General features: G+C 38.6%; 1 protein-coding gene across 4 annotated transcripts in view; it reads right to left on the reverse strand.

Annotated features, from left to right (window-relative positions):
• The window catches only part of atp8a2 (ATPase phospholipid transporting 8A2), a 564,661-nt gene that overhangs the window by 346,381 nt on the left and 204,153 nt on the right, over positions 1-14,127 (reverse strand). For all 4 annotated transcript variants that reach the window (XM_060826104.1, XM_060826105.1, XM_060826106.1 and 1 more), the window contains 2 exons: positions 4,545-4,672; positions 2,171-2,248 (listed from right to left, as the gene is read on the reverse strand). In XM_060826104.1, coding sequence (XP_060682087.1) covers positions 2,171-2,248; positions 4,545-4,672 — 206 coding nt within the window. The remainder of the gene's footprint in view (positions 1-2,170; positions 2,249-4,544; positions 4,673-14,127) is intronic.

The following is a 14,127-nucleotide window of genomic DNA, read 5'->3' on the forward strand; positions in this document are numbered from 1 at the left end:
AAGAGTGGTACGTGTATGGAAAGAGCTGCCAGAGGAAGTGGTGGAGACTGGTACAATTGCAACATTTAAAAGGCATCTGAATGGATATATGAATAAGAAGCATTTGGAGAGATATGGGTCGGGTGCTGGCAGATGGACGAGATTGGGTTGGGATATCTGGTTGGCATGGATGAGTTGGACTAAAGGGTCTGTGTCCATGCTGTACATCTCTTTGACTCTATGACTCTATACGCTGTGACCAATGGAGTAGTGGAACTACAGGCAGTGTACTCCTCCAACCTCAATTGGAACAACATTCACAGATGAATGATAGACATCAAAAAGTGTTAGCATGCACTTTGTTTGTTAAACTGAATCAATATATAAAAGATGCCTGCTAAACGCCATTCATAATTCAGTTGATACAATAGAGAATAAAGTATTCTTGCTGCAAAAGTTCTTGGAGATGATAGAAAGCATTCATTATGCAGGATATATGCAAGCTGAGTTTATGATATGGAGTTGTGGTTAACACTACAATTTAACTGCAACAAGATCTGTATTGAAGTGGTCCTTGACTACATAATTTACAAGATTTTTTTAAACCTATAACATTTAAAATCGGAAACATTTTAGCCAATGCCTACATTAAGTTTCAATTGTAAAAACAAGAAATCTTCCAAAAAAACACAAATTTTTATTTAAAAAAGTAAAAGGTAAAAGCACTTTGATAGCTGCATAATAGACCTAAATGTGCAAATGCATGTAGGTTGACAGATCAAATAACACGTCTAATTTTTCCAGGAATGTCTGTGAAATTGTGTTACTTGATGGCTAATTTATTACAGCTCCAAATAATTGCATGACTGGACATCTGGATTGGACATCACGTTTGCTTTGTGTTATGGACTAGGCCAGACCACTCAGAACATTGTTAAGCAAGCAGCCCAGACAATAACTTTGCAATCTGTTCTGTTAAGTGTACAGTGAAAATTACCCAGATTGAGGTAGCTAGGTTGACTATCAGGTTTTAAAATAGACAAAAATTTATTCACAAGATTACACAATAAAACACAAAGAACAGAAAAAAGAACACTGTAGAACTCCGTCTTTCAAAACTAAACTTAATTATGCTGTTCTGAATATCCTAATAAGCAAACCCTCTTGAAACACAGTTTGAAAAATAGAACAGATGCTTACAGGTTGAAGTTAGAACAGCAGAAGGAGAGAGAGAGTTTCTGCACAACTCTCTGTTGAACTCCAAACTAGTTCTGGACTGAACTAAACTGCTCAGCTAGAAAGCTGACCGCTCCCCTTTCATTATACAGGTCACTTCTAAAACATGACCATTTTGGCCTGAAGTCTCATCTGTTTATATATAAACAAAAAGGCCTCTCAACACCCTTTAATCTCTGTACCAAACCAGTCTAATTGGCACCGGGAGCGGTTTATGACCCCTCTGAAAATAACCAAGAACATAGCACCTTTGAGAAAATGAACAGCTCTTGTGCATTGTGCCATCTGATATCTAATATATTCAATGCTGAAAGCAATAAACATTTAAGGAATATGAATGCACTTCAAAATAAGAGAATCAACCCGCATTTATATAGCACTTTTAAGGGAGAAAACTATTTCAAAGACTTGACAACAGCACAAGAGATGGAGACATTAGGAAGGTTGGCTAAAAGGAAGAGAGTTAGGTGCGGAAACAAAGAGCTTTAGAGTGGGAATTCTAGACTTTAGGGCCTGAATGGCTGAAGGAATGGGCAGTAATTTTGCAGAGTAGTGAGTTGGACTTGCAGAACAGAGTCAATAGAATGATACACACTTAGACTATTCAGTTTCTATTCATGAAGAGAACAAATTTCCACAGAAATAATTAATGTACAGTAAAAGAAATCTGATTCCTCAGAACTTGTGGACTCAGAACTTTTAAATTCAAAGAATGCACATTTTTTAAAACACCTAAGGAAACAGTCATAAAGCTATAAACACAATTGTTTTATTATAGGGAACTTACAACAATGAGGTCCTAAAGTTCTATTGCAAAGTCTTAAATATTTTAACATGTAAATTAATTCAAGGCAGACAGAACGCTAAGTATTCCCCTGGAATCAAAAGCATCCAGTATCTGTTCAATGAAACACAACATTGAAACATTCAGTGAAACACTGTAGATGTCACCCACCTGGCCAAGTTCTTCGTTCAGATTAGAGGTTCTGGCCATTGCAGGCATATCTGTTTCTGGATGGTACATATCCATATCCTAAAATATCCAAGGACAAATTAGAGACTTCCATTTCCAATTCAAAACCTTTTACATGAACTATTAATTTACAAGATAAACACTAGAACCAAACAGGCAAAACTAGCAAACTGGATAGGTCAGAGTCAGCATGGATTTATGAAGGGGAAATCATGCTTCTGGAATTTTTTGAGGATTTAACTCTGAAGATGGACGAGGGAGATCCAGTAGATGTAGTGTTCCTGGACTTTCAGAAAGCTTTTGATAAAGTCCCACATAGGAGGTTAGTGAGCAAATTTAGGGTGCATGGTATTGGGGGCAAAGTACTAACTTGGATTGAAAGTTGGTTGGCTGACAGGAAACAAAGAGTAGTGATAAACGGCTCCATTTCAGAATGGCAGGCAGTGACCAGTGGGGTACCGCAGGGATCAGTGCTGGGATCACAGCTTTTTACAACATATATTAATGATATAGAAGATGGTATTAATAGTGACATTAGCAAATTTGTTGATGATACTAAGCTGGGTGGCAGGGTGAAATGTGAGGAGAATGTTAGGAGATTACAGGGTGACCTGGACAGGTTAGGTGAGTGGTCTGATGCATGGCAGATGCAGTTTAATGTGGATAAATGTATGGTTATCCACTTTGGTGGCAAGAACAGAAGGCAGATCACTACATAAATGGAATCAATTTAGGTAAAGGGGCAGTACAAAGAGATCTGTGTGTTCTTGTACACCAGTCAGTGAAGGTAAGCATGCAGGTACAGCAGGTAGTGAAGAAGGCTAATAGCATGCTAACCTTCATAACAAGAGGGCTTGAGTATAGAAGCAAAGAGGTTCTTCTGCAGCTGTACAGGGCCCTGGTAAGACCACACCTGGAATATTGTGTCCAGTTCTGGTCTCCAAATTTGAGGAAAGACATTCTGGCTATTGAGGGAGTGCAGCGTAGGTTCACGATGTCAATTCCTGGAATGGCAGGACTACCTTACACTGATAGACTGGAGCGACTGGGCTTGTATACCCTTGAGTTTAGAAGACTGAGAGGGGATCTGATTGAGACATATAAGATTATTAAAGGATTGGACACTCTGGAGGCAGGAAACATGTTTCCGCTGATGGGTGAGTGCTGAACCAGAGGACACAGCTTAAACATATGGGGTAGACCATTTAGGACAGAGATGAGGAGAAACCTCTTCACCCAGAGAGTGGTGGCTGTGTGGAATGCTCTGGCCCAGAGGGCAGTGGAGGCCCAGTCTCTGGATTCATTTAAGAAAGAGTTGGATCGAGCTCTCAAGGATAGTGGAATCAAGGGTTATGGAGATAAGGCAGGAACAGAATACTGATTAAGGATGATCAGCCATGATCATATTGAATGGTGGTGCAGGCTTGAAAGGCAGAATGGCCTACTCCTGCACCTATTGTCTACTGTAATTGGTTTCCATAGGCACATTTGTATGGTTTAATTTGGATCAAAGTTTAATTATTAAATGTTGTATATTATAATATATTCTCTTAAACACTAGAAAAATATAGTAAATAAAATAGAAAAAGTAATTTTTATGAAGAAGCTGATCAAAGTACTAGCTCTGCAAATGGTTTTGATATTTTCAAAAGTAATCTTCGATATGTTTCTTTCTTTCCTCTCTTCCTCAAAGCCATTCCTTCCTGAAGTATAGCGTCAAGAGGAGGAGGTCGAGAGGTGACCTTATAAAGGTTTTTAAAGTTCTGAGGGTTATAGATAAGGTGAGGAATTTCAAGACTAGAGGATATATTTTTAAAGTGAGAGGAGAAAGATTTTTAAAAGACATGAAGAGCATTATCTTTTTACAGTGAGAGTGGTTCATGTGTGGAATGAACTGCCAGAGAAAGTGGTGGATGCAGGTACAGTTACAACATTTAGAAAAGCCCATAAATAAGGAATGTTTGGAAGGATATGGGCCAAGCGTAGCAGCTAGGACTAGTTTAGTTTGTGATTATGGTCAACACAGACTTGTTGAACCAAAGGATCTATTCCGTGCTGTATGATTCTATGACTATGGATTTATAATCATTCAAAGAGTATATTAGGAGGGCACATGATAAACTGCTAATTTTTGCATAAGCACACCTCAATAAGTATACAACAAAAGCAGAATCCCTCTAAATAGGGATACATAATTTCAGTTCTCCTTCTGCCGGCTAAGTCAGCACAGATCAAGAACCAAAGCTTTCTACATGACCAAATAAATAAAACTCCAATTCATTAGGAAGCTAGGAACCAAACTATAATATTTGTCTGAATACACTATCTATATAACGCATTTTAAAAAGGTACACACCCAGTTAATGAAGAGTGCTTGGGTAAATTTGACAACTTCCAATGTTACAAGCAGACTGATTGGAATGAGGTTGTTATAGAGAATGATGAAGGTAAGAAGGTTGTACCCAAAATTAGCTGTGTCAGTACCTATAAAAAGAAACAAAGTTCGAATTAATTTCATGAGACAAAGATCAGAACAAAATTTTAATGCATTATGTGGAATTTAAATCATAATTTAAACACTTATGTAAAATTTTTGAATCTGTACTTACAAAATAGAATAATGCAGAAGTATTTCAAGCACTTCCTGGCATATGCATGCTGCAAAGTGGGTGCAACCTTAAACCATTTAAAATGGCCCAGAATTTGAAATTGTGGTAATAGTAAAACTATCATTACAATTGTGAAAGTGCCAGTAATTCTGAAGTCTACATGTGCACAATTAGATGCAGAAATCTAGAAGTTCAATTCAGCAATGCTTTGCTCCTTCACTGGGTGCACTCCTGAAGTCTCCACCAATAACAATCTTTATAAATCACTTGAAATGTCATAAACTTTAACCTTCAGAAGTAGTGTTGCAGTAAAACCTCAAAATAATTATACCTTATTCAGTGAAACATAACTGAATATTTAACATTTCATGTCATAACAACTCAATATCATACTGTCCACATATGCTCATTCCGTTTTTCCACATCATGATAAAATTGCATAGCTTTTTAATGCAAAAAATGTCTTTAATATAATTTTTCCCCTTTTACCTTATTCACATTTGCACGACCCAATCTATCATTTGCTGCTTTTCAAATTTATAAAACATAAATGGTAATCACTGCAATTTGCTTCCTGATTTGCTGTTGGTGACAATTTGACAATGTGATAGACTGATCAGCCTTCTTGATGACAGCACTTTTGCTGGACACCTGTAGAGCCCATAGACCAGACACCAGAATCAAACTAACATTGGGAAAGGGGAAATTCATGCCAAAAAGATGATCTTGATATGCATCTTTCTTCAAGGTTCTCTGCTAACATCAGAATCCAGTCAATTCCTTCCTTTACTTTAGTTCAAGGATAAACAATTAAGAAACACTCCGAGCTGCCAGCACTACATTGTTGTAGACTGAAAAGGTTTAATGATTATAAACATAAAAGTCTCAGGCTCCTGCATTAACTGATAATGGCAAATGATATTGGCAGAACAAAACTACTTTTCTTCTCAAGAGCTTTAGATCAAGTTGAGGAGTATTTTTCACTCAAGATATTCCTGCTGTTCTCCACAAGGCAACAACCTAATGAATGGAATACTTGCATGTCAAAGATAAATTCCACAAAACCTTCTTTACAATTTCACCAAGAGTTAGAATTTAGATTTTAGCATTTCCTTATTTCCATGCTTCTTAGGACTTTAATATTCATTCACAATTTCTGAAACTAAAGAGAAACAACATGAGTCTGGATTTTGCCGTAGCAATGACAGTAAAATGTCAGTGTTGGCCATCATTATCCACCAAAACTGACACAATTTCCGGAGTTTACACGTTGTGGCTAATGTTGCAGCTGTTGTTAGCAATAGTACTCTTCTTCAGAGGGCATGCTGTGGAAGCTGCCCGAATTCCAATCAATTTGAAATCATTGGTCTGATTGCTCGTCATTAGTGGGTAGGACTGCCTAAATCTTCTTATACAAATTAAAATTTTTTTTGTAGATGATGTTTAAATGAAATCATAGTTTCAATTCTGCAGTTAACAGCTTTAAGCAGGGTTTTAACAAGATCTCCAGTGGAAGAGCAATCAGGTTTAGTTGAAAAAATAAGCATTTTCTTTTTATTTACCCATTTTGAGAGATGTTGGCATCACTCGCTGGCAGCATTTATTGCCCGTCTCTAGTTGCCCTTACGGTAGTGGTGATGAGCTACCTTCTTGAACCACTGCAGTTCACTTGCTGTGAGTTGACCCACAATGTCATTCGGGAAGGAATTCTAACATTTTGACCAAGCGGCAGCGAAGGAAGGAGGAACGGCAATATATTTCCAAGTCAAGATGGCGAGTGGCTTGGAGGGGAGCTTGAAGGTGGAGGTGTTATCATGTATCGTGCTGCCCTTATCCTTCTAGACAGAAGTGGTCGTGGGTTTGTAAAGTGCTGTCTGAGGATCTTTGGTGAATTTCGGCAGTGCATCTTGCAGATAATACACACTACTGCTACTGAGCATTGGTGCTGGAGGGAATGGTGCCAATCAAACAGGTTGCATTGTCCTGGATGATGTCAAGTCTTTTGAGTGTTGTTGAGGCTGCCCTCATCCAAGTAACTGGGTAGTATTCCATCACACTCCTAATTTAAGCCTTGTAGATGATGGACAGGCTTTGAAGAGTCAGGAGGTGAGTTGCTCGCCACAGTATTCCTCGCCTCTGACTTGCTCTTGTAGACATAGTGTTTATGTGGAGTCTAGTTGAGTTTCTGGTCAATAATAACCCCAGGATGTTGATACTGGGGGAAAATGTGATGGTAACACCATTGAATATCATGGGGGTAGTTGTTAGATTGTGTCTTGTTGGTGATAGTCATAGCCTGGCATTCGTGTGGCGCGAATGTTACTTGTCACTTGTCAGCCCAAACCTGGATATTGTCCAGATCTTGTTGCATTTGAACATGGACTGCTTCAGTATCTGAGGAGTCATGAATGGTGCTAAACATGGTGCAATCATCAGCAAACATCCCTACTTCTGACCTTATGATGGAGGAAAGATTGTTGATGAACCAGCTGAAGATGGTTGGGCCTAGGTCAGATGTCCTGGAGCTGAGATAACTGACCTCCAACAACCACAACATCTTCCTATGTGTCAGGTATGACTCCAACCATCGGAGATGCTGCCCCCTGATGTCCATTGATTCCAGTTTTTCTATGGCTCCTTGATGCCACATTCGGTTGAATGCAGCCTCCACGTTATGGGGTGTCACTCCAACCTCACCTCTGGAATTCAGCTCTCTCGTCTTTTGTCCTTGTTTGAACAAAGGCTGTAATAAGGTCAGCAGCTGAGTGGTCCTCACAGAATCCAAACTGGGCATCACTGAGCATCAAGAAACAGTTGAAGACCTTGGATACTGCAAAGGCTGTGGGCCCTGACAACATTCCAGCAATAGCATTGAAGATTGTGCTCCAGAACTTGGCATTCCCCTAGCCAAGCTGTTCCAGTATAGTTACAACACCGGCATCTCACCAACAATGTGGAAAATTGCCCAGGTATTGATAAGCAGGTGCTGATAGCACTGTTGATCACACCTTCCATCACATCACTGATGATCAACAGTATACTGAAGGGGTGGTACTTGGTTGGATTGGATTGTTTTGCTTTTTATGAAGAGGACATTCCTGGACAATCTTCCACATTGTCAGTTAGATGCCAGGTGTAACTGTACTGGAACAGTTTGGCTAGGGGAACACCAAGTTCTGGAGCACAAGTCTTCAATACTATTGCTGGAATGTTGTCAGGCACATAGCCTTTGCAGTACTCAAGGTCTCAAACTGTTTCTTGATTTCACATGGAGTGAACTGAATTGATGAGTACAGGTATCTGTAAGGCTGGTGACAATTGGACGAGATGGTTCATCAACTCGGCACTTCTGGCTGAAGACTGTTACGAATGCTTCAGCATTATCTTTTGCACGAATGTGCTGGGCTCTTCCATCATTAAGAATACAGATATCTGTCAAGCCTCTTCTTCCATTAAGCTGTTTAATCGTCCACCACTATTCACAACTAGATGTGGCAGAACTGCAGAGCTTAGATCTGGTTGTGGCAGCACTTAGCTCTATCACTTGCTTTTAAGCTGTTTGGTGCCTTCACCAGGTTGACACCTCATCTTCAGATATGCCTGTTGCTATTCCTGGCAGGCCTCCTGCACTCTCCAGTGAGGCAGGTGTGATGTTTGGGGGGAGGTGGGGGGGGATAATATGCCAGGCTTGAGGTTACAGATTGTGCTGATGCTGATGGCCCACAGCACCTCATAGATGCCCAGTCTGAGTTGTAGGATTTATTCTAAGTCTGTCCCATTTAGCACAGTGATAATGCCACACAACATGATGGAGGTTATTCTCAATAAGAAGGTTCCACAAGGACTGTGTGGTGGTCACTCTTACCGATACTGTCTTGGATAGATGTATCTGCAGCTGGCAGACTCATCGAAAGAGTATATGCTTTTCCGAATTTAAAATACAGCAGCAGCTGCCAGTATACAGAACAGCTAAGAGATGAGCTGTTTCAAAATAGACACGTGACTATTGGTTGGTAAATGGATACCCAAGATTTGGTTGCTGTTTTGACAATGATTCAAATTTAACCAATTAATTTAAATTGTGTCCGGATAGCAATACCCAATGGAGTTTGAACTTATTCTATTAACAACATAGGACCGAGAGGGTACGATGCCGGGGGAATAAAACAAGGGCATTTTGGAAATTGATCAGAGCCAACTGAATCAGACAGCAATTGCCATCCAAAGAAATAAACGTCTTCCTCTTAAAGAAATCTCAGAAGGCACTATCAAAAGTTACCTTTTTTTGTAAAAGCAGTAGAAAATAAGACATCGACCCAGAGAGAAGACAGCTGAATCAGAAGGACGGAAGGAAGTAACAGATTCAGACCAGAAGAAAGATAGCCAAAGAGACTATATGGACTGTGAGAAAGTAAAGTTAATGTGTAATAATTGTGTTATTGGAGCAGCGTTTTTACAGAGTTGGGCCTCGATAGTGATTAGTTTTTAAAAAGGGGGCTCGGATTTGTTGATAGTTTTGTTTAGAGTTCACTATAAAAGAGTTAGAAAAGTAAATTGTTATATTTTCTTTAAACAATGGAAATCAGAGATTCTCTTTCCCTCATACACACTTTTAGCAGATTATGAGGCAAAGTGAGCTTTCCCAGGATGTTAGTTTTAATTATCAGAGAGAATTGATCACCGCTATGGAACTGTAAGAATGAGGTCAAGTCTGTTTTTGCCCTCATATCGGTTCCCCCGCCATCTGCCGCAGACCCAGTCTAGCAGCTACGTTTCTTTGTTATTGATTTTGCTCGGTCTTTGTGTAAGGAACATCGGAAACTAACAAGATCTTGTTGCAGCTTAATGCTTTGAGTTTGACTTCCAATAAGAGTATTGAAAGTTGGCAATTTAAGGGGAAAAAGGAATGGAGGGAAAGAGGTGTTCCTTCGTCTTTGCTTTGTCTGACATTTTCTGCCTCCAGGAATTGGCTCTTATTCTGTTACAGGAGAAAAATCTGCTTATTTGTTGAGTATCTCTTCAGAAAAGAAGGTTTATTGTATTCCTAAGGTTCTAAACAGTATAGAAACCAGTTTTTAAAATATATTTTATATATTTTAGTAACCAAAGTAAATATTTAATTGAATAAAATAACTGAGTAATTACTTCATTTACTAAGTAATCAGCAAACTAATTACTAAGTAACTTGTATTTAACATCCAGCATCATGTTCTGGACCCAATCAGAAAGCATACAATGCCAGACCTGACATTATGCAACAAGACAAGATTAATTAATGATTTCACAGTGAATTTGCACCTAGCTGACAATTATCCTTATATGATTGAAATTTATGTTTAGTCTGAGGGAGATGGGAATGGATCTGAGACTTTAAAAAAAAACTTTAAGGAAGGGTAAAAATGAGAACATGAACAGAACCAGCTGAAGTTATTTAACTGATTAAAAGCTAGATCAATGGAGGTGCAGGGAAAGTTAGTTAACAGGATATTTCAAAATTCACAGAATAAATACATTCCAACAGACTGACCCACCATCCCTGGTTAATGAAAAAAGGTGAAAGCTTAAAGAAAAACGTATATAACCGCACAAAATTAGGTGGTAGACCAGAAGATTGGACATAATGTAAAAAAAAAGCCCAGCATGTCCAAAAAATTAATGACAAAGGAAAAATTAAGACTGCAAGAGAAAGCTAGCCTAAAATAAAATAATTTTTCTAGACATATTTTGTTTAAAAACAGTCAAAGTGAGCACTGGTCCTATAGAAAGCAAGTCTTGAGAATTGATAATGGAAAACAAACAGATGGTAGATGAACAGAACATGTATTAGTTTTCGAAGTAGAGGTGACAAGTAACATCCCAGTACAGCTTTAAAATCAAGAAATGAGGAATTCAGAAAATTACAAATGACCAGGAAAGTGGTATTCAGTAAACTGTTGAAACTGCAGGCTGGTAAATCAGAGTCCTGAAAGAAGTAGTTTGTGAGATACTGAATACATTGCTTTCAATTTTCCAAAAATTCTCTTGATCCATGAAGATGCCAATAGGGTAGAAAATAGCAAGTATTGAACCCTTTATTCAAAAAGGTGAGGGAGAACACAGCAATCTAGAGGCCAATTAGCTCAACATCTAAGGGAAATCTTATTTAACCAATTTATTGGAGTTTGTCGAAGAAACAACATGTGCTATGGATAAAGTGGAAATGGTGGACACACTGTACTTGGACTTCCAGAAGTGCCATATCAAAGGGCATTGTGGAAAATAAAAGTTCTTGCAAGGAGTAATATATTATATTGCACAGAAGACTGGTTGGCTAACAAAAGACAGAACAGTGGGGTAAAGTGGGCCTTCAGTTTGGCAGGATGTAACTAGCAGTATGTCACAGGGATTGATGCTCAGACTGCAACTATTTATAGTTTATAAAAGTGACCTGGATGAAGGTCATTAAGTTATGGTTGCCAAATTGGCTGACATAAAAATCAGTAGGAAATTAATTTTTAAAGAGAATGTAAGGAAGCTACAAAAAGACGTGGATAGCTTAAGTCAGTGAGCAAATGAAGTTTAATGTAGGAAAATGTGAAATTGTCAATTTTGATGGGAGCAAGTGATTAGAAAAGCTAACAGAATGTTACCATTTACTATGAGGGGAATTTAATACAAAGGTAGGCAGCTGATGCTTCTTGTACACAAGGCTTTGATGAGACCCCATCTGGAGTACTCTGCACAGCACTGGTTACCTTAATTAAGGAAAAATATAAATTATTTGAAAGCAGTTCAGAGACTGTTTACCAGACTAATACTGGATTGAGCAGGTTGTCTTACGAGAAAAACCTGCACAAGGTAGACTTGAAGCTGCTGGAGTTTAGTAAAACAAACAGCGACTTGACTGGAACATTTAAGATCCTAAGGGATCTCAAAGGAATGGATGTGGAGATGATGCTTTCTCTTATGTGAGAGCCTAAAAATAGGGAGTCACCATGTAAAAATCAGGAGTCACCCATTTAAAATAAAGAGATAATCTTTCTTCTTAGAGCATTGACCATCTTTGGAATTCTCTTTCTGAAAAGGAGGTAAAAGCAGAGTCCTTGAACATTTTCAAGGCAGAAGTAGATAGATTCTTGTTAATCAGGGTGGTGAAAAGTTATCAGAGGTAAACAGGAATAATGATTTGAGGTAACAATCAGGTCGGCCATGATCTTAGAGAATGGCAGAGCCGGCTCAAGGGCTGAATCGTTCCTTGTTCATGTAATGTTGGTGATCATTTCATTTTACACAATGCTAAATGATTCCACAGTGTGCTGAATTTGCTGTTCAGAATGCTAGTCATCCTATGTTGTAGCTTCACCAGATTTGCCAATGGTATGCTCTTCAACAATCCTCATTGAACCAGTTGGCCCCTTGCAGGATTGCAACAATAGCCTGAAGAATATGCTTGACTTGCAGGTCACAGCAGGTTCAGATCCAGGTTCCTTTTTTAATGAATTGAGTATTCCCAGCTCAAAAACCAAACTGGACACTGAATTCCAGACACCCACTATCCTTTGGGTGAAAACGTTTCTGGTTGCCCAGTGAAGAGAACCATTCACCAGGTAATCTACTTATCCTACCACATTCATGAACCGTAGACATACCCACCAAGGTCTCCCACATCCTCTATTGTGCTCAAACATTCCTTCCCCCGCCATTTATCATTTATACTCTTGCTTTGCTTGCCCTCCAGAAATACACTTCTCTGGATTGAATTCTATTTGCTATTTATCTGTCCACTTGCCAAAACCATGGAATATTTTCCCAAAGTCAACACTATCAACTACTCAACCAATTTTTTGTGTCATCTTCAAATTTCTCAATCATGCCTCACACATTTAAGTACAAATTATTAAAAATGTAACACAAACAGCAGTGCACCTAAAGCTGGGCTCTGTGGAACACCAGTGGAAATCACTTTCTATTAAGAAAAAGGTGTCACTAAGCCAATTTTGAATCCAACTCACCATATTTCTCTGTATGCCATGTTTTTTTTTTGACCAGTTTGCTATGAGGGATCTTCTTAAATGGCTGACTAAAATGTCTGACTAAAATTCATTTACACAATATCTCATCAATCCTCCTTGATATTTCTTGAAAAAAAATCAATTATGTTAGTAAAACACTACTTTCCTTTAACAAACCCATGCTTTTGCTGATGAATGTCTGACCTTCCTGGTAACAGTTAATCTCTGAAAAATTAATACAAGTAATTTTCTCACCAAGGTCAAACTGACTGGCCTATAATTATTTGGCCAGTCAGTTTCATGTATAATGCTCACAGACGTTCAATCCTCTGGCACATTGCCTATATCTAATGAGGAAAGGAAAATGATCCTTGGAATATCCATTATTTCTTCCTTGGCTTCTTTAACAGCCTAGGACACAAATCATCTGACCCTACTTATTTATCCAACTTCAAGGAGGTCACTCCCTCCTGTACTTCCCTTCTTATTGTGCTCTTTTTAAAATTAATTATTCACACTCCTCCTCTTTAAATTGGACAGCTGCATGATTCCTCTCCTTTGTGAAGGCAGAGGCAAAACACTCATTAAGAACCCTATCCACATCTTCTGCATCTACATTTGAGTTACCATGTACATCTCTGATAGACCTAACCATTTTTGTTATTCTTCTCATTTTTAATGTACTGATAAAACATCTTTTGATTTTCCTTAATTTTAAATCAGCCAATTATTCTTTCCTTGCTTTCCTAATTTCTGTTTTAACCTTACCCTCCTCTAAGCTTCCGAAGTACTATTTGCTTTGGGATTGTCACAAGCTGCGCCCTTCTGTATTCTGGATAATTGGGGAATTCTAGATTTTGCAGTACCACCCTTTATCTTGTGGTAATGTCCACACTCTGCCCATAGAATCTAGTTTTTGAATACCTCCCGATGATGTGTTGCTCAAATTCTTTCAAGTAGCCTTGTTAAAATTCTTGGATTTTTGCCCATTGTTTTTAAATGCCTCAGTGTGATGTTGGAACTTTTGTTTTCAACAAGGATTGCAGAGTGGTCAGTCCTACCAATACTCCGATTGACAGATGTATCTGTGACTGCTGGATTGGTGAGGCTTATGTCAAATAAATGTTGACCTTTCATTAGTTGTCTCAACATCTTTCACAAGCTCAGTGAAGTAGCTCTGTCCTTTAGCATGAGGCCTGTTTGGTCTGTTGTCATGCTGCTGAGCCACTCTTGGTAATGGACGCTGATGCCCTTTACTCAGATTTAATTTTGTCATCTTTCAATTGCTGAACAGGTTATTTTCATGCCCATGATTAGGCTGATGTGATAAGACTTTGTC

Source organism: Hemiscyllium ocellatum, chromosome 6 (genome assembly GCF_020745735.1).
Source record: "Hemiscyllium ocellatum isolate sHemOce1 chromosome 6, sHemOce1.pat.X.cur, whole genome shotgun sequence".
NCBI classification, from domain to species: Eukaryota; Metazoa; Chordata; class Chondrichthyes; order Orectolobiformes; family Hemiscylliidae; genus Hemiscyllium; species Hemiscyllium ocellatum.